The 22,345-nt window shown below is 49.6% G+C and overlaps 1 protein-coding gene across 4 annotated transcripts in view; it reads right to left on the bottom strand.

Annotated features, from left to right (window-relative positions):
* SIDT1 (SID1 transmembrane family member 1) overlaps nt 1-22,345 on the bottom strand; it is a 91,058-nt gene that overhangs the window by 16,911 nt on the left and 51,802 nt on the right. For 2 of the 4 annotated variants that reach the window (XM_030534608.1, XM_030534618.1), the window contains exons 10-19: nt 22,159-22,202; nt 10,048-10,119; nt 8,757-8,840; nt 8,286-8,434; nt 7,384-7,457; nt 6,263-6,329; nt 4,574-4,647; nt 3,661-3,784; nt 1,759-1,876; nt 928-1,064 (exon numbers count right to left, since the gene is read on the bottom strand). In XM_030534608.1, the coding sequence (XP_030390468.1) occupies nt 928-1,064; nt 1,759-1,876; nt 3,661-3,784; nt 4,574-4,647; nt 6,263-6,329; nt 7,384-7,457; nt 8,286-8,434; nt 8,757-8,840; nt 10,048-10,119; nt 22,159-22,202 (943 nt within the window). The remainder of the gene's footprint in view (nt 1-927; nt 1,065-1,758; nt 1,877-3,660; nt 3,785-4,573; nt 4,648-6,262; nt 6,330-7,383; nt 7,458-8,285; nt 8,435-8,756; nt 8,841-10,047; nt 10,120-22,158; nt 22,203-22,345) is intronic. The other 2 variants (XM_030534627.1, XM_030534636.1) reach the window with 1 other exon arrangement.

Here is a 22,345-nt window from a genome sequence, read left to right as displayed (position 1 = left end):
ATAGTACTCCTTCCTAGGCAGTCATTTCCCATTTTGCATGTGTAAAACTAATTGCTCCTTCCTAAGTGGAGAACTTTGCATTTGTCCTTACTGAATTTCATCCTATTTACTTCAGACCATTTCTTCAGCTTGTCCAGATCATTTTGAATTTTAATCCCATCCTCCAAAGCACTTGCAACCCCTGCCAGCTTGTTATCATCTGCAAACTTGATAAATGTACTCTCTAGGCCATTATCTAAATCACTGATGAAGCTATTGAACAGAACCAGATCCAGAACTGACCCCACTCATTATGCCCTTCCAGCACGACTGTGAATCACTGATAGCTACTCTCTGGGAACGTTTTCCCAACCAGTTTTGCACCCACTTTATAGTAGCTCCATCTAGGTAGCATTTCCCTGATTTGTTTATGAGAAGATCATGTGAGATAGTATCAAAAGCTTTACTAAAGTCAAGATATACCACGTCTACCACTTCCCCCCATCCACAAGGCTTGTTACCCTGTCAAAGAAAGCTATCAGGTTGGTTTGACAGGATTTGTTCTTGATAAATCCATGCTGGCTGTTACTTATCACCTTATTATCTTCTAGATGTTTGCAAACTGATTGCTGAATTATTTGCTCCATTGTCTTTCCGGGTACAGAAGTTAAGCTGACTGCTCTGAAATTCCCCAGATTGTCCTTATTTCCCTTTTTATAGCTGGGCACTGTATTTGTCCTTTTCCAGTCTTCTGGAATCTCTCCCATCTTCCATGACTTGTCAAAGATAAAATGAGAGCCAAGGCCCTGCAGTATTGGTCACGCTCACCCAGGGGCCAGCAGGCTTTGCAGGCCTCACTACCCTATGCACCCCTCCCCCTGTACTTTTTCTCCACTGGGTCAGTGCTTCTCCTTCCTGGAGAGCAGAGTGGGTAGGAGAGAGCCATACCACTCCGACGACAGCCAGGCAAATGACCACGGCGAAGGAGGCATAAGCAGAGTAAGCACTCGCATTGATATCCGGGTGGCGGGTCTGGTAAAGCTTGAGCATGCAGAGTCCTGCAATCATGTACATGAAGGAGGTGTCTGTGAAAGGAAGAGAGCAGAGAGAATGAAGACAAATAGGGTTTTTCCTTACTCACTGCCCAGGGGACTGGGATGGCTTTTCAGAGAGTGTCTGTAAATCAGGGCCGAGCCCATAGGCCAGACCCTTGGCTGGCAGGTATAGCTCCCTGGAGCTCTGCCAATTTGCTCTGGCAGTTCTTCAATTTGCACTGTGAGCTCCCCAGGTGCTGTGAACCAATGCAGAATAAGAATTAAGTGCTTGGAACATGCCAGTGCAACACAGGGCCACATGGGATTATGGCTGGGAACAGACAAACTGAACTACAGGGAGACAGTTTCCAGCCTGGTAGGGCTCAGGTCCACATGTTAGATACATGGGCCACTGAATCTTCTGGGGGGGTAATCAGGAGCTGTCAGGGCCTCAGAGGCAAACAATTTAGGCCTTGTCTATGCTACCTTTGAACGCTGAGTGCCAGAATTGAGGGGAATCACGATTCTTGCCAGCAGAGTGCTAACACAGTCACCTGGACAGCACATCATTCACTAACTGGTCCCTGCACACCCAAAAAGTGGGCAAGCTCGGAAGAGGTCTGCAGGCCTAGAATCCCAGGGGATGCCAAAGTTCCACTGGGCTGATCTGCTTCAAACCTGAATGAGTGAAACCTGAGCCCTTTTTCCCCATAAATTTCTCTATTGGCTGGGGTTCTCCACTTACCAAACTGGAAATTAGAGTAGTTGGGGCAGACATGGTAACAAGCACTGAGAACCCCTTCCATCATCAAAGCAATGCCCATGGCATAGAAGAGACCAAAGTGTTTGGGGATTCCATATTCCTGGAAGAGGAGGAGGGAAAAGAACACAAGGGACATAGTGTCATATCCTCTCTAATCAGAGTTTACATTCCTATGGAGCTCAAACTACATTTTACACACACTCCCACTCCAATGAAGGGTAGCCACCTTTGGAGTGTCTATGGCACACAACAGCACACTGCTAGGCTACTTAGTAGTCTAAGACCCAGCCTGATGGAACTTCAGGGAGGGTTGAGGGGGCAGAATGCAGCTAATTACAGGGGAATTTGTCAGTATCCCAGTAGTGAAAAACCCCAGCCCAGATTCCCCACTCCCCTGCCCCTTGTGTGGGGATTTACACCTGAGCAAACGGAGCACACCACGGTGTAAGGCACTATCACGTCAGATGAGTAGCATTTTACACCCTTTTTCCACAGATGCAAATGAGAACACAGGTGGAAGGCAGTGGGGAATTGAGCCCCCTGCCCTTCTGAGAAGAGCTCTTTGCCAGGACCCAGTTTAGGACTCCTTTGAAAGTCCAGGAACACAGATCTGCTACACCAGTGTCTCTCAAACTTTTGTACTGGTGACCCCTTTCACATAGCAAGCCGTCGAGTGCGACCACCCCACCCTTATAAATTAAAAACACTTTTAAATATATTTAACACAAAAATGCTGAATTCAAAACAAGATCTGGGGTGGGAGCTGACAGCTCGCAACCCCCCATGTAATAACCTCATGACCCCCTGAGGGGTCCCGACCCCCAGTTTGAGAACTCCTGCCCTACACCAAACAGGGGTACTTGTTTAGAACTGAATTGGAGGAACAGCGCCACCTACTGAAGCATCAGTGCCATTGCAGGCAGTACTTACGGCCTCTAATGTCACCCATGCACATACTGGGCAGACACAACACCTCTTTGCTGAGATCTGAGAAGACCAGAGTTGGAAGCAGTGCTTAATTTGTAAGGAAAGAGATGCTAGGCCTCAAGCAATTTTTTTTACATTCATAACTGAAGCAGCAAGCTCAGAGGTGCCAGGGCTATGAACTGCCAAGCCTAGAGGTGCCAGGGCTCAGTCTGGGCACAAATTAAGCACTGGTTGGTTCCTAGATCTATGGTTAAAATATGCTTCCTGTTCAGTGCAGCTCAAGCAGAGCTAGCCAAGTTCCTGTGGAGTAAAAGGGACTTGTCTCCACCTCCTTACAAAGGAGCAGAGAAATTCGAATCTCCCCCTGTGGCTTTGTGCTCTTCTCAGGGGATGTTCTGGACTTCTAAAAAAATATCCTGTGGTAAACAGGAGAGGTTCTCCATCCAAAGCTGATTGCTGAGAACTCCTCAGTCCCTTTGGCAGGGCCGAGAGCAGGCTCTCATTCATGCTGCATTAATGCTCCATGGAGTGATGTGTTTGGCACCCGGATGCCATGCCGTGATGGCCACATTACAAATCCAAAGCTTGGTCTTTGTCCGGGGACTATCCCTCAAGCACCCCTCCTCTCACTGCCCCCAGGGCGCTAACTAGAACAATGGCTCTACCCCATTTCCTGCCCTGGAGGGCACTGAGAACATCCAGCTCGGACGTTGGCAGCCATGGCAGCTGCCTGAAAGGCGGTAACATTTCACCACAGCAGTACCCATGTGGAACACGCAGCTACAACTAGCACAGAGCCGGCGCGCACCTCAGAATGCAGCTGCGCCCTGACAAGGGGCTCACTGTCCTCTGTCCATTCAGACCCAACAAGGAGTCCAATCACAGGGCTCTCTCTGCTCGCTGCAGAGGCAAAGAGCCTCCTCCCCTGCCAAGGCTGAGTGGGGGCACATTCCATACCAGCGTGTAGGTGTCTTTGGCTTCCAGTGAATGGCGGTGGAGAATGTCTCTGCGCAACACGATCAGCAGGAAGAGGAAACCCAGCAGCACGTGGCCCACGTTGCTCAGGACATTGTTGAAAACACTGCAGGGAATAGGATTCCCCCAAGAGTTAAGGATTTGTGGGGCAAGAGGACATATTTTAAACATCCCAGAGGACATCTTCCCACACCCACGGTGATCCACCCCGGCAGTAAATCCATTAATCTTAATGCCAGAAATGCCCATTGTGATCCCCTGGTCTTCTCCCCTGCATGACACAGGCCACAGAACATCATCCAAATTAAACTAAGCTAAGGGTAAAAGGCCAGTGGAAAGGTTTGGTTTGGCAGGGCGAAGGGTCCCGCCCCTAAGCAGTCAAAGGCTTCAGCAGAGCTCTACAAACGGGTTGATTTTACATGCTGAACAAGCGGCAACACCCAAGTACAGCAGATTCAGCTTGGCTCAGTGCTGGACTCCTAAGCCTCAGAGCACTTCTGCACTGCTGTTTGAAATGGATCATTTCTCTGGATGAAAGGTCTGACCCGTACTCCTTCGTACAGTCGCTGCTCACTGGCGTGCTTGTGAGAAGGTCTGAAAAATGACTTTAGCTGCAATTTGGTGGGTTTCCCCTGCGTGCCCCTGGGTGTCTCTCTCATATAACTCAGCGGAAAGCCACCCCAGCAACTGCACAGAGAGGCTCCAGTCCCATCCCTGAATGTATGGTGACCTCACACTGACTTTATAAGCTTGGCAGGTACAAAATCTTGCCTTCCCTGACCCTCTCTAAAGGGGTATTAAAGAAAGGCAATGCCCTTCCAGCATGCACCACCAAGAGGATCAATCTTAAGTCCAAGTGAACCAGCCAGCGAATGGATTCAAAAGGTTCACTCACCTCAAGACCCCCAGAGGATGAGCACAGAGGAAGTTATAGTAGCAGATATCCTGGTTACCAGTTACGTTCACCACCTGCAGAGTGGAAGGGGAACTGGTGTTAGAGCCAGGGTGAAGTGCAGTGTGCACAAGCTGAGGAGGAGGGTAAAGTGAACCTGATCAGCATAGAATTAGCATTTCATAGCAGTATCCAACCACCACCACGGTCTGCAACCTAGCCTAGTGCTGTGCCCAGAAAACTGCCTGTCACAATCCATTCACAGTTAACAGACACACGTCTTGGACTGAGCGTCCCTGTCATGCTGAAGCCTTGAGATAGAATTCAAGACACTTACAACAAACACACAGGCCTGGCTCTTGAAAACCCCTCTTGTCCTGCTGGATGTGTCTCTTTTATAGAAACACAGGATGAATTTTAAAGAGCCAGGGCTGTAGCACAGACGTGTCTGCACCTTTCTGACCACAGGGGGGAGCTTTCCAAGGGTTTCCATCCCTCACTAGCCCAGCTTCTGCTGCCAACCCATGCATCAGACAGCACCTCAGGGGCCATCTGATGAATCCAAGCTTCCAGTCTATAGCATTTACTTTCCTTTATTGTTTTTAATGTGCCTGGTTTATGCACTTTGGGCCATGTGGCACTTTGGGCCATGTGGCAGGTAAGTTTGGACACAGGTATGGCTGTATTTAGAGTTACTGCCTTGTGGCCAGATCCAGACAATAGTGCTTCAAAAATATACTTGGGGGAGCGAACCAGGACTGCTTCGCCCAGTCACTGGAACAAAGGAATGGTCAGCCTCAAGACAGGAGATGGAGCTTAGTGACTGGCCAACGAAGGTGGAACTGGCTCCTGGAACACGTCAGGATGGTGACAACGAACCTCAGTGAAAAAACACACTTTTCTCACCAATTCCACAATACCACAGAGAAGAGTGAGCATGGGTGGCAGGTATAATAGGCCTGAGGAGGCTAAGCCGCCCCTAAGCCAAGCCCTGACCCCGCCCACACTCCGCCAAGCTGGCGGGAGCTGGCTGGAGGCCAGCAGGCAGCTGGGGCCGGCAGGTGACTCAGCGCTGGGGCCAGCTAGCGGCTCCTCCAACCACCGATAGATGGTGGGTAGTGGCGGGGCTGCGGGGCTAGCCTCCCCAAAGGGAGACTCACCTGCTGCCCATGAGAAAGACAGAGAGTGAGAGAGAGAGAGCATGCAAGAACACTGAGAGGAACAGAGAGAGACACAGATCTGTGTGGGCACTTCATAGCACTGGGAGGCACTAAAATGTCATGGTGTGGGCCAGCTAAGATAATACAGTCCCTGAGTAAGGACTGACACAAACAGGATTTGGCCCATAACAGTGATCCCCATCCCTCTCAAAGCAAACCAACCAACTGGAGGCTCATGCTGGTGGGGCTGGAAGACTTGCTGAGTTCACCATTTGCAATGCTGACACCCAAGTGTGGCATTTCAGGTGCCCCACCAGGACGTGGATGTTCTGCCAGGAGCTCGCAGTGGATTTGAACTGGCTAGATGCAGGAAACACCATTGGGGGGGTCGCAAATGACAGCAGTTAGAAGCATTCAGCCCCTAACCCAGACAGTGCTGGATTCTGGGGTTACCTGCATTGCTGAACCTCAGAGAGCATTAGGGGAAGAACAAAAGAGGGTCAAGCTGAGGGCAAAGCCAAGGAGCACTCACCGTTTGGTATGTGATGACCAGCTGGATCACAGGCAGTGCATAGAACACGGCGATTGTGATGATGTTCCTGCAGAGGGAGAGCGCAGCAGTTACCACAGCAACGCAGCCATCCGCATGCACGAGAACAGAGTCTGAGCTCTGCTTATGGGTCTTCCACCCAGTTTCCCCCAGCCTCTCACTGGCTCTTTCCCTTTAAGGAGAGTGTGGTGTCTGGTGGGGAGAGCAGTGGACCCTGGCAGATCTACCCCTGGCTTGCTGTGTACCCCCCCTCCATGTGTAAAATGGAGATAACAATACACCTACTTCCCAGAGGAGCAGGAGGAATAACAGAGATTCCCGGGTGCAAGGCAATGGAGGGAGCCAAAGCTGTTACATGGTTTTGTTCCACAGAGGCATGTAGGCAAGTGGTTGCTCTGTACCCCTTTAAAGCATTCAGGATGAAGACCCACAGTGCTCACTGAGATAGTGCCTGACCTCATGGTATATATTCTCCCAGGGCTCTTAACCAACCCCTTCCCCCAGCCCTGCAGCTGTTTCTGGAGCTGAGGTGTAACTCACGGACAGAAAGAAGTGTTTCATATCACATCTCTCAACATCAAAAGTATGCACTGCAGCCAATAGTCACACTGCCCTCTTACCAAGACAGCACCTCTGCTGCTGTCCAACTAACCCCCAGCCAACAGCCCTTTAATATATATACTAAAGGTTTCAGGTCTTAGGGGTGGGCATAAATGGCGATTTGCAGACAGTTAGGCACATGGAGCTGCAGGGTCTAGGCCAGAGTCAAACACTTACGCTAGTAGGTGAAATTTGGTGTGATGCAATGAAGCGCAGATGAAAGGTCCCATACGCAGCATGAATATGCTCAGCAGTCCATGCATACAGATGGTCCCAAGCCCTTGTGTTCACTCCTAAATACATGTGCACAGGCCCACGCACACCACATGCTCCAAATGCATACCCATGTACATCCAACCGACCAGTACTCTAGCCGGAAGCTTAGAGTGGGTCCTAAATAGTGTGTGTGTGCCTCTAAGTGGACCCCCAAATGCGGGATCTGGGAACTCAATTTAAAGGCCCAGATTTAGTGACCAAAGCTCATCTGTCTGTCCTTTACTTACCAGAAATAAATTTTGTACTTTTTGCTGACGATTCGCCGATCCTTTCTGGACAAGTCTGACAGATAGAGGAACATCTGCAATATAACACAATACAGAGGAGAGAAAAGGAGAATTCATGAAGGAGAAAGAAACCTTTAGAAAGCTTGAATGCATTTGGATGATCCAAGTGGATGGGTAAAGCACGTCCTTTCCCTACAGTAACTCTTGCGATTCTTTGAGGAAGAAAGCCCAGAACAGCCCCGAATAAAAGTTCAGAAATTCTCTCTGGAACTAAGATGACAAAACAAAGAACTTTAAAAGTTGCTATTAGTAGAATTACTTTCCAGTAAGACACCATTCAAACCAAGTTCTGTATGGAGACAGATCATGGGTCAATTCGTCCCTGCTGTAACAATGGATATACTCAACAGAGTTGCCCCAGAGATTAATTTGACCAATCGTTAAGTATTGAGGACAAGAAGAGATGGTACATAGGTTCACTTGGCTCCTTGTCTTTTCTGCATCCCCTGTTGGTGTTCCCCATCCCCATTCTCTATGACTATGGCTCTCCTAAGGTCTCAGTATCCACCACCAGCCGCTTGCTTTCTTCCACCATCCCTTCAGCCCCTTCATTTGTTTTCCAGCCTTCTAGGTTGCACCATCCTCCACCAAAGCAGCATCTCTCCAGTTTCCTAAACAATGCTGTTCATTTGAGCCTTTAATAGCACTGGTTTTCTATCAGAGCTCTGGGAAAACTTTCTGGGCCTTGGAGGATTATTAAATACATTAATTAGATGAAGGCCATTAATTTGCCCTTGAAAGAGCACAGTTAAAAAGAGAGATGTGACCAGCAATAATGGCTGGAATCACAGAGCTGACCCCACCAAGCAGTGCTTAGCACAAGGACGCGACACCAGCCATACCTTAGTGCGGATGACATTCTTATCACTTTCAATTTCGGGCATGGTGTCAAAATCGCTCTCCTCCTCCACAGAGCTGTCTGTGTCAGAACCATGTGGGTGCCCATGCTCCGGGGACGATAACTGCCGGCCACCACTGGAGCTTGACTCATCTGGAAATGAGGCAGGAAGGTTCATGGTAAAGGGTAAATCCCTCTGTACACAGAAACAAGGGAGTGTTCACCGTACCAGGAGCTTCTGATGGAGGAACGCAGCATACACAGACCAAGGAATAGGTTGGTAGATGGTTGTTGCCCTATGTGGGAATTCCCACAAGATTCTGATCTAGGCTACAGGAACACTGAGCACTGCACACTCATAGTCCACCCCTCTGCTCTTCCTAGCATTTTCCCGCTCTCTCTCTTTCAGTCCATAATGTTTGCTACTTCCAACTAGCCAGGCCCCTGTGAGATCATGAATCTGAGATGTACTAATCAGTAAAGGCTGCGGCATTCTGCCTGGTGTTAGCAGTGGCCTCTGAGTACTGCCCTGAAGATAGAGTTTGCATGTCAAGCTTTTCTAAAAGAGGTTTTAAAACAAAAAAGAGAAGAAAATTAAATCCTCCAACAAGGGGAGAGGGTCAGACCCCAGCCGCTGTGTGTTTCCTGAAGCAGATGGGAACATGAATGGTCCCATGCACAGCATCACCAGCTTCGGGACCAGTTGGCCTCACCTGTATCTTGTGTTGTGTTTGCCCAGGTTGTGTGCCAGCTCTTTGCCCATGTAGGCTCAGGGCAGCAGTGTGGATTGAGCATGCGGATTGTGGTGGTTGAAGAGGCAGGGGAGAGTGATGTCAGCTCGCTCACTCGTTTGAGAGTCCTATGGGGCCCTTCTAAATTGTCCAAATAGTCTTAAGGGCAGAAAAAAAACCCGACTTGAGTAGGGAGTCTTGTGTCATGGATCTGGAGTTAGATCTGGGTCAGAATATATCCCAGAAGAAAGCCCTGACTCTACTCCACTTCCCAAACCCTCATGTTATTCCCATCACCAGATAAGCATCTGGTTCTGACTTTCTTTCCCAGCAGATATCACATATCTTCTGGCTGGAATCTGAGTACCATTTTAAGGGCGAGAGTGTGTCCTTAGTGCAGGAATGAGCCAGGGTAGCAATCACATTAAGCACCTGGAGTAGGAATTAAAAATTGTACACTGCTGTGTGAAAACAGAGCCACTTTCTTCCCTAACATCAGTTCAAAACCCTCAGGCTTCTAGGTCCCCTGGACCTGATCTACGCCACCATGCAGGAGACCCAGGCCCCTGTGTCTTGGTCCCAGAGCTGCAGAGCCTGGGCATTCTTGGAGAGAGCAGTATGGCATTTGGTTAGCACTCTCCCCTCCAAGGGAGCCTGGGCAGGCTCAGCAGGAAGGAACTCACAGCCCAGCTCCCTGCAGCCTTGATAGTGGCCAAAAAAAAAAAAAAAAAAAAAAACAGGGAAAACCACCGTGGGGGAAGAGGAGCTGCCTAAAGCCATGGACTCCCTCCCCTCAGCCCACTCATTGCTCTCTGCTCCTCGCCTTCCCCACAAGCAGTGGGGTTATGTGGCCCCAGTCTCCTAATCAGCAGGCAGCCAGTGGGGCAGAGACTCCTCTGCAGATAATAAGACATCTTGGGGCCATGGCAGAGGTCGGGGCCTTCTACCAGATTGGCTCCTTCCCCCAGAAGCAGCCGCCTAGGCAGCCCAGGTGCTAGGAGGTGCCTGATGCTCAGGTTCCAGAGTGTTCCGTACCAATAGCTCCATAGCTGCTTCCCTCGGGGGTGCCAGTCGTGATGGGATGTGAGGTAGCCACAGTCCCGGATCCTGCAACAGATACAAACAAAGAGCCTTTGATCTGCTCAGACCCCATTTTAAAAAGAGAGAGACTTGATGGAGGAGGCTCCTCAGTGCAAAGAGAAGCCCCCAACTTACCTGACACCCCTGTCCTGTTTACTGTGAAACATAGGCCTTCGTCCCTGCCCACAGCACACATGACAAACCATAGCCCCCTTCTCTCCTCCTGCTCTCCGGCAGAGGATGCATCATAAACCACAAATCCTTGCCCTTCATTCCACTCAACACCAATCAGAAGTGCGGCAAAGCCCAAGCCCCTTCCCTGTTCCCTCCATACTCCAGCATTGCCAACTCCTGCAATTTTCGCATGAGTTCCATGAGATCTGGGGTGTTCTCAATGGCAGTCATGAATTTCTGCCTTCAGTCTCACAACGTTTTGCCCTCACCCAAAATGGCAGCTAATTCCCATGACTATCACTGGAAAAGCCACACATGCCCTCAGCCCTCCATGTTCTTTTAGCCACAGTAGGTGAAAGCAAGCTGCTCCCAGCAAAGATGGCAACTGTCTCCCATCACTAGCACTGGGACAGCCTCCTAAGACTCAGAATCCACCCACATTTGCTGAGTTGAGTCAGGGGAAGCTGCCTTTCAGATAACAGCCTCATCTGACTTGGCTCTCCAGGTCTTCCTGAAACACGTTATCAAAGCTGGCCAGCAAGCAAAGGGAGGGACGACCCAAGATTGCCAATATTAGCAAGGGGCAGAGGAAAACATAAGCAAGAAAATCTGTGAGGCTCTAAATCATGAAGGAGCAGTGACAAGTGCAAGCCTAGTGTGGCAAACCCAGGACAAACGGCTACAAAGGAAGGGGTAGTAATTAGTCCCAGGGAGGTTAAAAGACCTCTCCCTATCCACTGAGGAGAGAGAGCCATGGGGAAATAAGGTTCAGCTGGAAAAGGAGTTACCAGGAACTAATTAGGTTCAGCTGGCCCCAACTGCTGTAAACCCTCCCTGGCATGGAAGCAGTGGGGAGAGTGAGGGAAGCTGTCAGCAAGTTAGGTGCAGCAAGGCTCTGAACCCTTCCAGCAAGGAAGACTGCACTCTGTGCCCAGAAGGGGAGAAAACCAGCACAAGGGACAGGCTGAGAGAGGGATCAGCCAGACCCTGTGCGACCGGGAAGGACTTTGCTTTGCCCAAGCCTGTGTCTCCAAGGCTAAAAAGGACTGAGCCTGCTGAGGAGAAGCAGGTACTTTGCCACACTAGATTGTGAGCTTTTTTCGCCCCTCACTCATCTCATTTGGATACACATTATGCAGCTGAAACAACCCAGTGAAGCCACACATGGGCTGCAGCACCAATTTACACACAGCAAAGTCAAACTGAATGAGTCCAGTCAGCCAGTCACACCCATTCTTTGGACAACCAGTGTGCAAAGCTGATACATTTTATCCTAATACAGAGTCACCAGGTTCTCTCCAGCAAGGGGCTATTGCTCCTTGTACTGGCAAGTCTAGGTGCTGGACGTCTTCTTGAAAACCTAGCTAGGTTTTTCTACCATAGTATATAAGGGCCTGAAACATGATCTATAGTCAGAGTTTAAAGCCAGAAGGGAGCATGACCACCCGATGATGTAGTGTGACCTCCCGTATGTCACAGCCCACCAACACCACCCAGCTCCTACCCACTAAACCCAACACCTGAAATGAGACCAAAGTACAACCACCTACAGAAGACTAGACTACTATGGGCCACAGGCAGAGAATAGGAGGGACAGAGGTGCAGCAGCACCTGAGGCGTCTGCAATGGCAGGGAAATGATCAAATGAGAGATACTCAGACAACCCTGGCAAGTGACCCACCCACACACTGCAGAGGAAGGCAAAAATGTCCCTGACAATCTGACCGGGGGGGGAAATTCCATCCTGACCGCACATAGGGGACTAGTTAGACCCACATGCTGTGAGCAAGAGCCAGCCAGCCCAGTCCGTGAGAGACACAGAGAGAGAGAGAATGCTGGGTGCTACCTCAGGGCATTGACCCACCAGGGCCGGCTTTAGGAAGTGCGGGGCCCAATTCGAACACTTTTGGCGGGGCCCTGGCAGGGATGACTTAAAAAGAAAAAAGTGTAAATAAAAGCCTTCCATTTCTTCCATGTATTATTTACTTTCCATAACTATATAAATAATAAAATTGTATATTATGTACATTGCATCATATATGCTGTTGATTGGTTATTAATGACTGCCGTTTCACATGTGTGGGTCCCCGCCACTCCCTGGGGGTGTGCACATGTGTGGGTCCCCACTGTTTCCTGCCCCCCTCATTGAAGCAGGTGTGCAGGTTACTGGCCTCGGAACTGCAGGGCAGCAGTGGACATGGGGCTGGTTTGAGGCAGGGCAGGGGCTGATTGGAGGTAGGGTCTGGCTGCAGGCAGGGCAAGAGGTGCGGGGCTGGCTGGAGACAGGGGAGTGTGGGGCAGGCTGGCTTCAGGCAAGGCCACAGGGGGGTGCAGCAGGGGTTGGCAGGGCTGGAGACAGGAGTATGGGACTGGCTGGCTTCAGGGAGGGGGGTGCAGCATGGGTTGGCTGGAGACAGGGCAGGGCGGGCAGTGCAGGGCTGGTGTGGGAAGGGGTGTATGGCAGGGGTTGGCTGGAGACAGGGCAGGGGGTTTGGTAGGGGCTGGCTGTGGGCAGGGGGTGCAGAGCTGGCTGCAGGCAGCAGGAGGTGGGGCTGGTGCGGGCAGGGCAGGGGGTGCAGCAGAGGCAGCTGGAGCCCCGGCCCTTTAAAAAGCCCCCAAGCCCCCCGCTATCCCAGGGCCCTGGGGGCTATTTAAAGGGCCCGGAGCTCCAGCCGGGGGCATGGGGCCTGCAGCGCTCCGGCCGGAGCTCCAGCCGGGGCCATGGGGCCTGCAGCGCTCCGGCCGGAGCTCCAGCCGGGGCCATGGGGCTTGCAGCGCTCCGGCCGGAGCTCCAGCCGGGAGAGCGGGGCCACGGGGCTTGCGGCGCTCTGGTCAGAGCTCCAGCTGAGAGAGCGGGGCTGTGGGGCAGCTGCGCTCCCGCTGGCCCTTTGGTCAGGGGAGCGGGGCCATGGAAGACCCTGGAGCAGAGCGCAGCCAGGGTAAGTAAAAAAATTTAAAAGGCGCCTAAAGCGCGGGGCCCTCTTAGGCGCGGGGCCCAATTCCCAGGAATCGAGCAAATCGGCCTAAAGCCGGCCCTGTGACCCACTCTGCCCAATGTCCCATCTCCAGTCGTGGCTATCCCTAAGGCTTCTGCGGAAGGAGATATATATACAAAAAAAAAAAAAGCATGCTCACTTCTGTCTACTTGTTTCCATGATTTCTAACGGTGACGGACATAGAGAGCCAGGTCCTCCCAGGCTCTACACCATCAAAAATCTCACTTTGCCAGGACCCACTTCATTACTCTCCACTAACACACCAACTTTTGTCCATTAAGCTGTGGCTGGGAGCTGGCACTGTCATTTTCTCCTTTATTTTCTTATTGCTAATGGAACATTGTCCAGCTTGAATGAATTTCTGAAATGGACCATGCAGCGCAGAAGGCATGAAGCAGTAATTCTCAGACTTTTGTAGTGGTGACCCCTTTCACATAGCAAGCCTCTGAGTGAGACACTCCCCCTCATACATTAAAAAACACTTTTTAAATATATTCAACCCCATTATAAATGCTGGGAGCAAAGCGGGGTTTGGGGTGGAGGCTGACAGCTCACGACCCCCCATGTAATAACCTCGTGACCCCCTGAGGGGTCCCAATCCCCATTTTGAGAACCCCTGGAATACTGCATGGTGTACACATCTGCAGGGGTGCATAAACATAGGCACAAGAAACCCATCCACTCAATGACACTTGACTGGCAGGACAAGTTATTATAATAGCATGATTGCCAGAGTGTTTGTCATAAACAGATAAGTAAGAGTTAATAGAACAGAAGTAATTCATATCTCTTTTGCCTGTAAAGGGTTAACAAGATCAGTGAGCCTGGCTGTCACCTGACCAGAGGACCAATCAGGGGACAGGATACTTTCAAATCTTGAGGGAGGGAAGTTTTTGTATGTGCTGTTAGTTTTTGGTGATTGTTCACTCTGGGGGCTCAGAAGGACCAGATGTGCAACCAGGTTTCTCTCCAATCTCCCTGATACAGGTTCTTATAGATTCAAAATACTAGGTAGAAGGCGTTAAAAGAAAGACTCTGTTGCTAAGCAACCCGAAGAAGGCAACAGAAAAGCAGCATTTCAAGCAGTAAACACCAGAGGGCGCTCCACCACAAGAAAGCAGAAACCATGACTACCAAGGACACCCTGAAACAGGAACGGGCAAGACTGGTTGCAGAGGAACAAATCAAAGCCGCAGACCACAGGCAAGACATGGAAAAGAAACTACAAGAACTAGTAATAAAACAAAAAGAGATGGAGCTGAGAGAAAGAGAAAGAGAGGCTGCCCATAGGAGAGAGCTGGAGATAAAAGAAAAAGAGTGAGAAAGAGAGAGGGAAGCGAGGGGAAAAGAGAGAAAGCATGAACTGGAATTAGCACGGTCTAAACAGAATAACACAGCCAACCCTAACAACCCTTCTCCAGTTATTGTTCCACATCCCAAGAAATGTCCCACCTACAAAGCAGGTGATGACACTGAGGCCTTCCTAGAAAATTTTGAAAGGACCTGCCATGGGTACAACATCTCTGAAGACCAGTACATGATAGAGCTGAGGCCACTGCTCAGTGGACCCCTAGCAGAGGTGGCGGCTGAAATGCCTAAGGAGAACATGAACGATTATAAACTTTTTCAAACCAAGGCCAGAATCAGAATGGGGCTAACACCTGAGCATGCCCGTCGGAGGTTCAGAGCCCAAAGGTGGAAACCAGATGTGTCATTCACTCAACACGCCTACCACATTAAAAAGAATTATAATGCCTGGATATCAGGAGCCAATGTTAAATCTCTGGACGACATGCATCTCCTAATACAATTGGAGCAGTTCTTAGAGGGTGTTCCTGAGGAAATAGAAAGGTACATCCTAGATGGGAAGCCCCAAACTGTAACTGAGGGGGGGGGATTGGAGCCAGATGGGTGGAAGTGGCAGAAAAGAAAAAAGCTACCATCAAGGGGAGCGAATATCACAGGGGTCACACAGACAATAAACCCTATACCCGAGGACAACCCAAGACCCCACCTGCAACCCCAGGAAAGCCACCGACTCCCTATTCTCTCACCTCACCAATCTCCAGTAACCCACCTCGGCCCAGTGACCAGTCAACTGGGTGATGCTTCAAGTGTAATGAACTGGGACATATAAAGGTCAACTGCCCCAAGAACCCCAACCGAATGCAGTTCATTATATCTCCATCACTCCAAAGATCCCCAGGCCCAGATGCCTCTCAAATACCCTCGGAGCGAAGGGAAATTTTGAGAGTGGGCGGAAAGAAGGTTATCGCGTGGAGAGACACGGGGGCACAAGTGTCAGCTATACACCAATCCTTAGTGGACCCCAAATTCATCAATCCAAAGGCCCAAGTGACAATTTACCCCTTCATGTCACCAGCTGTAGACTTGCCTACAGCTAAACTGCCTGTCCAATACAAAGGCTGGTCAGGAATGTCGACTTTTGCAGTCTACGACAATTATCACATCCCCATGCTACTGGGGGAAGACTTGGCCAACCAGGTAAAGTGGGCCAAGAGGGTGGGAATGGTTACCTGCAGCCAAACCAGGCAAGCTTCCAGACCCATCCCTGTTCCTGAGCCGTCCACAGGGGCCCCGTCTGTGTTAGCAGAGACCCAGACAGAGGTAGTGGACCCAGATCCCCTGCCAATGACTGCAACAGCCACAGTACTTCCAGTCCCAGACCCGGACCTGGAAACGCAACCAGCAGCAGAACCATTGCCAGCACTGATGCCAGCGCTTGCAAACACATCTTCAACCCCAAGCCAGAGGGCGCCAGCGAGCCTGAACTGGCAGAAGCAGCAGACAACCAGACCCAAGAGGCTCAGCCAGAGCCTGAAACACCACCTGGTGCACCAGCGGAGAGCGGTTCACCAGCCATGGAAACAACCCCATTACCTACATCGCTTCCCGAGAGACCAACCCCCAGTCCACAGTCTAAGGAAGAACTGGTGTCTCCAGCCTCCAGGAACCAGTTCCAGACTGAGCAGGAAGCAGATGACAGCCTTCAGAAAGCTTGGGCAGCGGCACGGAGCACCTCACCGCCTCTCAGCTCTTCTAACCAATCCCGGTTTGTTATAGAACAAGGGCTTTTATATAAGGAGACTCTTTCTGGTGGACACCGGGAAGACTGGCATCCACAAAAACAGTTGGTGGTTCCAACTAAATACTGGGGGAAGCTCTTAAGCTTAGCCCATGATCATCCCAGTGGCCATGCTGGGGTGAACAGAACCAAAGACTGGTTGGGGAAGTCCTTCCACTGGGAGGGGATGGGCAAGGATGTTGCCAAGTATGTCCGGTCTTGTGAGGTGTGCCAAAAAGTGGGAAAGCCCCAAGACCAGGTCAAGGCCCCTCTCCAGCCACTTCCCATAATTGAGGTCCCATTTCAGCGAGTAGCTGTGGATATTCTGGGTCCTTTCCCAAAAAAAGACCCCCAGAGGAAAGCAGTACATACTGACTTTCATGGACTTTGCTACCCGATGGCTGGAAGCAGTAGCTCTAGGCAACACCAGGGCAAAAACTGTGTGCCAGGCCCTAACAGACATTTTTGCCAGGGTAGGTTGGCCCTCCGACATCCTTATGGATTCAGGGACTAATTTCCTGGCCGGGACCATGAAAGAACTGTGGGAGACTCATGGGGTGAATCACTTAGTTGCAACCCCATACCACCCTCAAACCAATGGCCTGGTGGAAAGGTTTAATGGAATTTTGGGGGCCATGATACATAAATTTGTGAATGAACACTCCAATGACTGGGACCTAGTGTTGCAGCAGTTGCTCTTTGCCTACAGGGCTGTACCACATCCCAGTTTAGGGTTTTCACTGTTTGAGCTTGTGTATGGCCACGAGGTTAAAGGGCCATTACAGCTGGTGAAGCAGCAATGGGAGGGGTTTACACCCTCTCTAGGAACTAACATTCTGGACTTTGTAAGCACCCTACAAAACACCCTCCGACACTCTTTAGCCCTCGCTAAAGAAAACCTAAAGGATGCTCAAAAAGAGCAAAAGGCATACCAGAGAGCGTTCCTTCAAGGTAGGAGACCAGGTTATGGTCTTGAAGGCGCAACAGGCCCATAAGATGGAAGCATCATGGGAAGGGCCATTCATGGTCCAAGAGCACCTGGGAGCTATTAACTACCTCATAGCATTTCCCATTTCCTCCCTAAAGCCCAGAGTGTACCATGTTAATTCTTTCAAGCCCTTTTATTCCAGAGACTTACAGGTTTGTCAGTTTACAGCCCAGGGAGGAGAGAACGCTGAGTGGCCTGATAGTGTCTACGATGAAGGAAAAAGTGACGGTGGCATGGGAGAGGTGACCCTCTCCACAGCCCTGGAACGCCTGCAGCGGCGACAGATCAAGAGTTGATGCACTCTCCCGTGAAAGTTTCCCAAAATCAACTGGTTAAAAATTGTCCTTACAATGTGAAGAATCTTGTAGTTGTACATAATTAGTAGCATATGTAAGGGTGCATGTGTTTATTGATCTGTTTATTCTAGAGTTCTAGGGAAAAATCACTGCTAGTGTGGTTCCAAACTGTCAGCGATTTGGGGGGCGTGTCATAAACAGATAAGTAAGAGTTAATAGAACAGAAGTACTTCATATCTCTTTTGCCTGTAAAGGGTTAACAAGATCAGTGAGCCTGGCTGTCACCTGACCAGAGGACCAATCAGGGGACAGGATATTTTCAAATCTTGAGGGAGGGAAGTTTTTGTGTGTGCTATTAGTTTTTGGTGGTTGTTCACTCTGGGGGCTCAGAGGGACCAGACATGCAACCAGGTTTCTCTCCAATCTCTCAGATACAGGCTCTTATAAGTTCAGAATAGTGAGTACTAGGTAAATAAGGCGAGTTAGGCTTATGTTTGTTTTCTTTATTTGCAAATGTGTATATGGCTGGAAGAAGTTCAAATGTGTATTTGGCTAAAAGGATTTTAATTTGTACTTGTATACTTAGGCTGGGAGGGTATTCCCAGTGTCTATAGTTGAAAGACCCCGTAACACATTCCATCTTAAATTTACAAAGATAATTTTTACTGTTTTTTCTTTCTTTAATTAAAAGCTTTTCTTGTTTAAAAACCTGATTGTTTTTTTACTCTAGTGAGACCCCAGGGGACAGGGTCTGGATTCACTAGGGACTTGGTGGGGAGAAAGGAGGGAAGGGGGAGAGAAAGGTTAATTTCTCTCTGTGTTAGGATTACTTTCTCTCTCAGGGAGAGTCTGGGAGGGGGAGAGGGAAGGGGGGGGAGGTGAATTTTCCTCTCTGTTTAAAGATTCAAGGAGTTTGAATCACAGTGATCTTCCAGGGTAACCCAGGGAGGGGAAGTCTGGGAGAGGCAACGGTGAGGGAAAGGGTTTTCTTTCCTTGTGTTAAGATCCAGAGGGTCTGGGTCTTGGGTGTCCCCGGGCAAGGTTTTGGGGGGACCAGAGTGTACTAGGCACTGGAATTCCTGATTGGTGGCAGGGCTACAAGTACTAAACTGGTAATTGAGCTTAGAGGAATTTATGCTGGTACCCCATCTTTTGGACACTAAGGTTCAGAGTGGGGAATTATACCATGACAGTGTTAAAGAAACAGGCTGCTACAGTATTTGTCACAGGTAGGTACGATCCTGTCCAGGATATGGCTAGGCACTGCATTTGGGGGTTGATTCCCTGTCCATTCCTGATCTGCTACCTAGCGAGAGGCCATCCTTTCTCCACAGATGGGAACAGTTTGTCCTCATCACTTTTTGAGCATTCATCTTTTGTGGCTCCTGGTCGCTTGAGGAAGTCTTTCCTCAGTCACACGGGGTCACTCCTCTCTAAATTTAGACTGTGCTCTGAACTTCCCACTTTCCACCTCTAGTTGATGGTAACTGATACTGTGTGTACAAGGCAGCGAGTCTTTGTGAGAGTGGGACAGACTGGGGCACCTCCAGGCAGGAGAGAGACAAGCAGACAGTGCTGCTTTAAATTCACCTACCTATTTCAAGCCCCACTTCCTGGAGCAGATGTGAGTCAGCTCTGGAGATGCTAGTTTGCTCTTTGGGCAAGTGTTTGCTTTGCTGGGTGTGGTGCACTTTGTGACAGGATAGAGCAACTGGTTCCTCCAGCTCTCTTCTCCTTCAACAAAGTTTGAGAGGGAGGAGGGAAAGGGAGGGGCCCAAGCATAAAGCGCAGCTCAGAAGGAAGGCATTGTAGAACACAAGGGAAAGGAGAACAAGGACACAGACTGGGTAGCAGGATATTCAAGAGATGGGGAGGAGAGTGGGGTGACAGGAGAGACAAGTAGTGCGAACAGGGATACGTGGCATTCTCAGGTGGGGAGATGGATGGATAAGGGCTATTGCAGAGGGAGGGAGAGAGGAGTGGGGTGTATTCTGAGGAGCAAGAGAAAGGAGCAGGGCAAAAGAGAATCATGGGAAATTCCAAGGGCCGGGGGCAACTAAGGGCAGGCCAGGAGGGGCTTGGTATTCTGACTGACAGAGGGCCAGAGAGGGGAGCTGAGCAGGGGGCAGGGTATTCCAGACGGACGGAGGGAGGAATAGGAATACTTAACATTTATGTAGCATTTTAAAGTGTTCACAGTGCTGTGCAGACACTAACTAATGACATAGCCCTGAGAGGCACAAGGAAACCTAGATAGGTAAACGCACAGAGAGATGAAGTGACTTGCCCAAAGCCATGCAGTGAGTCAGTGGAAGAGCCAGGCTGAGAACTTGGGACCTCCAGTCTCACACTCTTGTGTTCATTCCCCCAGACTAGGCTGCACAGGGGAGCAACATGGGAGAAAAGGGGAGCAGAAAAGGGGTGTGGGGAGGCTGAACAAGGATAGGGGAGTGGCAATGGGAGAGGGGCAGGTAGTGCTGGGCATTTGAGGTGAGGTGAAGCAGAGTAACAGGGGAGAGATAAGTCATCCATGGTGGAGGAGGAAACCTATGGATGAGAGAACTGAGAAGGGCAGTTCCCGTAATAGGAGAGAGAGAGAGAGAGCACGAGCAAGCAAGAGCACCAAACGGCTGAGTGAGGCTGAGGGCACGTCTGATCACAATCTTTTATCCAGCTGATCCTCTCTTCCAGGGAGCCCAGTCTCAAACCTCCACCTTTAGGCTAAGGGCAGCTTCTCTAGCCCATGGCCTTGCTGGAAGTGTCTGGAGCAGCATTTGTCTTTCCTCTCCTGTACTAAGGTGGCTGTGCATTGGATGCTCTGAGCATCTGCCTCCTCTGGAACAGCTAATTGGTCTCCAGAAATCTGGCACCAACACAGGGAGCACAAGGAAATATTGCCCCAGGCTTCACCTTCTTGGAAGATGCTCCTTCACTCTGCTGAGGTCCTGACTTCTTGTGCTCAGAAAAAGATCCCTTCTGCAACCATCTGGATATCCCCTGCCAGGCTCTGGATGGATTCCATTCTACCTCTGAATTCCACCTGGATATGGGCACATTCATTCTCAACTCCAGAGGCTTATAGTCCCCCCATATGTTCTACTGTATTGCAGCAGAAGCTACCCCCGCCACAGAACTTTAGAACCTGAGTTCTCATTTAACACATAATATTTCCTGCCCTCATGGTTGTGAAGAGAAAACCTTTCACACAGGACCAGAGTTAAAGCAATGCTGCATGCAGTCAGCCATCAGCCTGAACTGTTAGCTCTGAGAAGTGAATCACCCTCATTCATCTAATAATTAATTCAAATCCCTAATAATGCCAATTTACATTGTTGTTTACTATTTCATTCTAGTATAAAAACTTCCAGTTACATGACTGTGCTTAGCTAGTGGTAAATATTAGAGCAGGGGAAAGTGGGTAGGTGGTTGCTGGGGTGGGAAGCTGGATATTCAAGAACCTCCCACTGTCAAAATATAATTCTTCTCCCCTCCTAGGGGTGGAGATGAAATGAAGGAGATGCATTCTCCCTTGTGACTAAACCTTCAACTTCCTCCTAGGCTCTAAACATTCAGACATAGCCTCCCATATCTCTCCAGGAACCAGGAACCCCATGCCCCCATGCTAGAGCAACCAAACCTCCCAATATTAGAGGCTTTGTCTTATATACGCAACTATACCCTACCCCCACACACTCACACCCATAAAAAGTATCCCGATTTTTCACACTTGTTATCTGGTCACCCTACCCTACCCTTCCCTACACCCACCTGCCGAAACCACCATCTTCCCTTAATGACCTCTACGATGCAGTCATGCTTTTACAACATACAAATCTGGAGCATGTTCATGTAAAGTAAACAAGACCTAATATCAAAGTAAACACCACAAGCGACGATGCAGTGCTAACTGAATTAGTCATTCGCTCCTTGAACTCTATAAATCCTGCCTTTTAAAAAAAAATTGACCCGAAGCTTAGATTGGGCAGGACACATTTCAGTCCAAAAGAAACATTCCTGTGGATAGTATGAGCAACGGAATATACTTGCTTAGACAGGTGACTCAGCCAGGCAGTTATGAACATTAATCTGTGTTTTGTGTATTTTAATAATCCAAATCTGTAAAACACAAATCAATATAGCTCCCGCCCACTCGAGATTCCTCTGTTTAAAATGGATATTGTATAGCCCTGTTCATAGCGGACAAGAGTCCGCCTCACAACACCATCACAAACAGCACTAAGTGCCCCACCCCTTCCCCAGCATCAGCCCCATGAATGGAATGCCCTTTGTATGTCTCATGAGAAATTAACTTCCCTAGAACTGGTTTGTCCAGGGCAGGGTTATATAGCTCAATAGGGAACTCCAGCACTAAAATGCACAATTAAAAAAAGATCCTGGAGTGAGTGGACAAGGAGAGGTTTGAAATTCACTGAAGGTAGCAGGGAAAAGCTGCTGTTTTGCCCAGGAAGGGAGTGTCACGGCATTCTCTACCTCTTGACGTTTTTGCACAGTTTATGAGATGCTTACCATCATCAGGACTGTATCTTCCAGCTGAAGTCTTCCTCTGAACCCTGAAAGCAAGCACAGACAGTGCTCCTGAAAACTCAACAAACCCTCCAGACTTCAGCCGCTATGCCAGTCTTTGCAGTAGCATCTCAAAAGCAAGACAGCAGCACTGTGTAAAATGCTTTAGAAAACAAATAAGTGTTCAGGG

The sequence above is a fragment of the Gopherus evgoodei genome, chromosome 1, assembly GCF_007399415.2.
Source record: "Gopherus evgoodei ecotype Sinaloan lineage chromosome 1, rGopEvg1_v1.p, whole genome shotgun sequence".
NCBI lineage: Eukaryota > Metazoa > Chordata > Testudines > Testudinidae > Gopherus > Gopherus evgoodei.
This window is presented reverse-complemented; position numbering and strand designations above follow the sequence as displayed.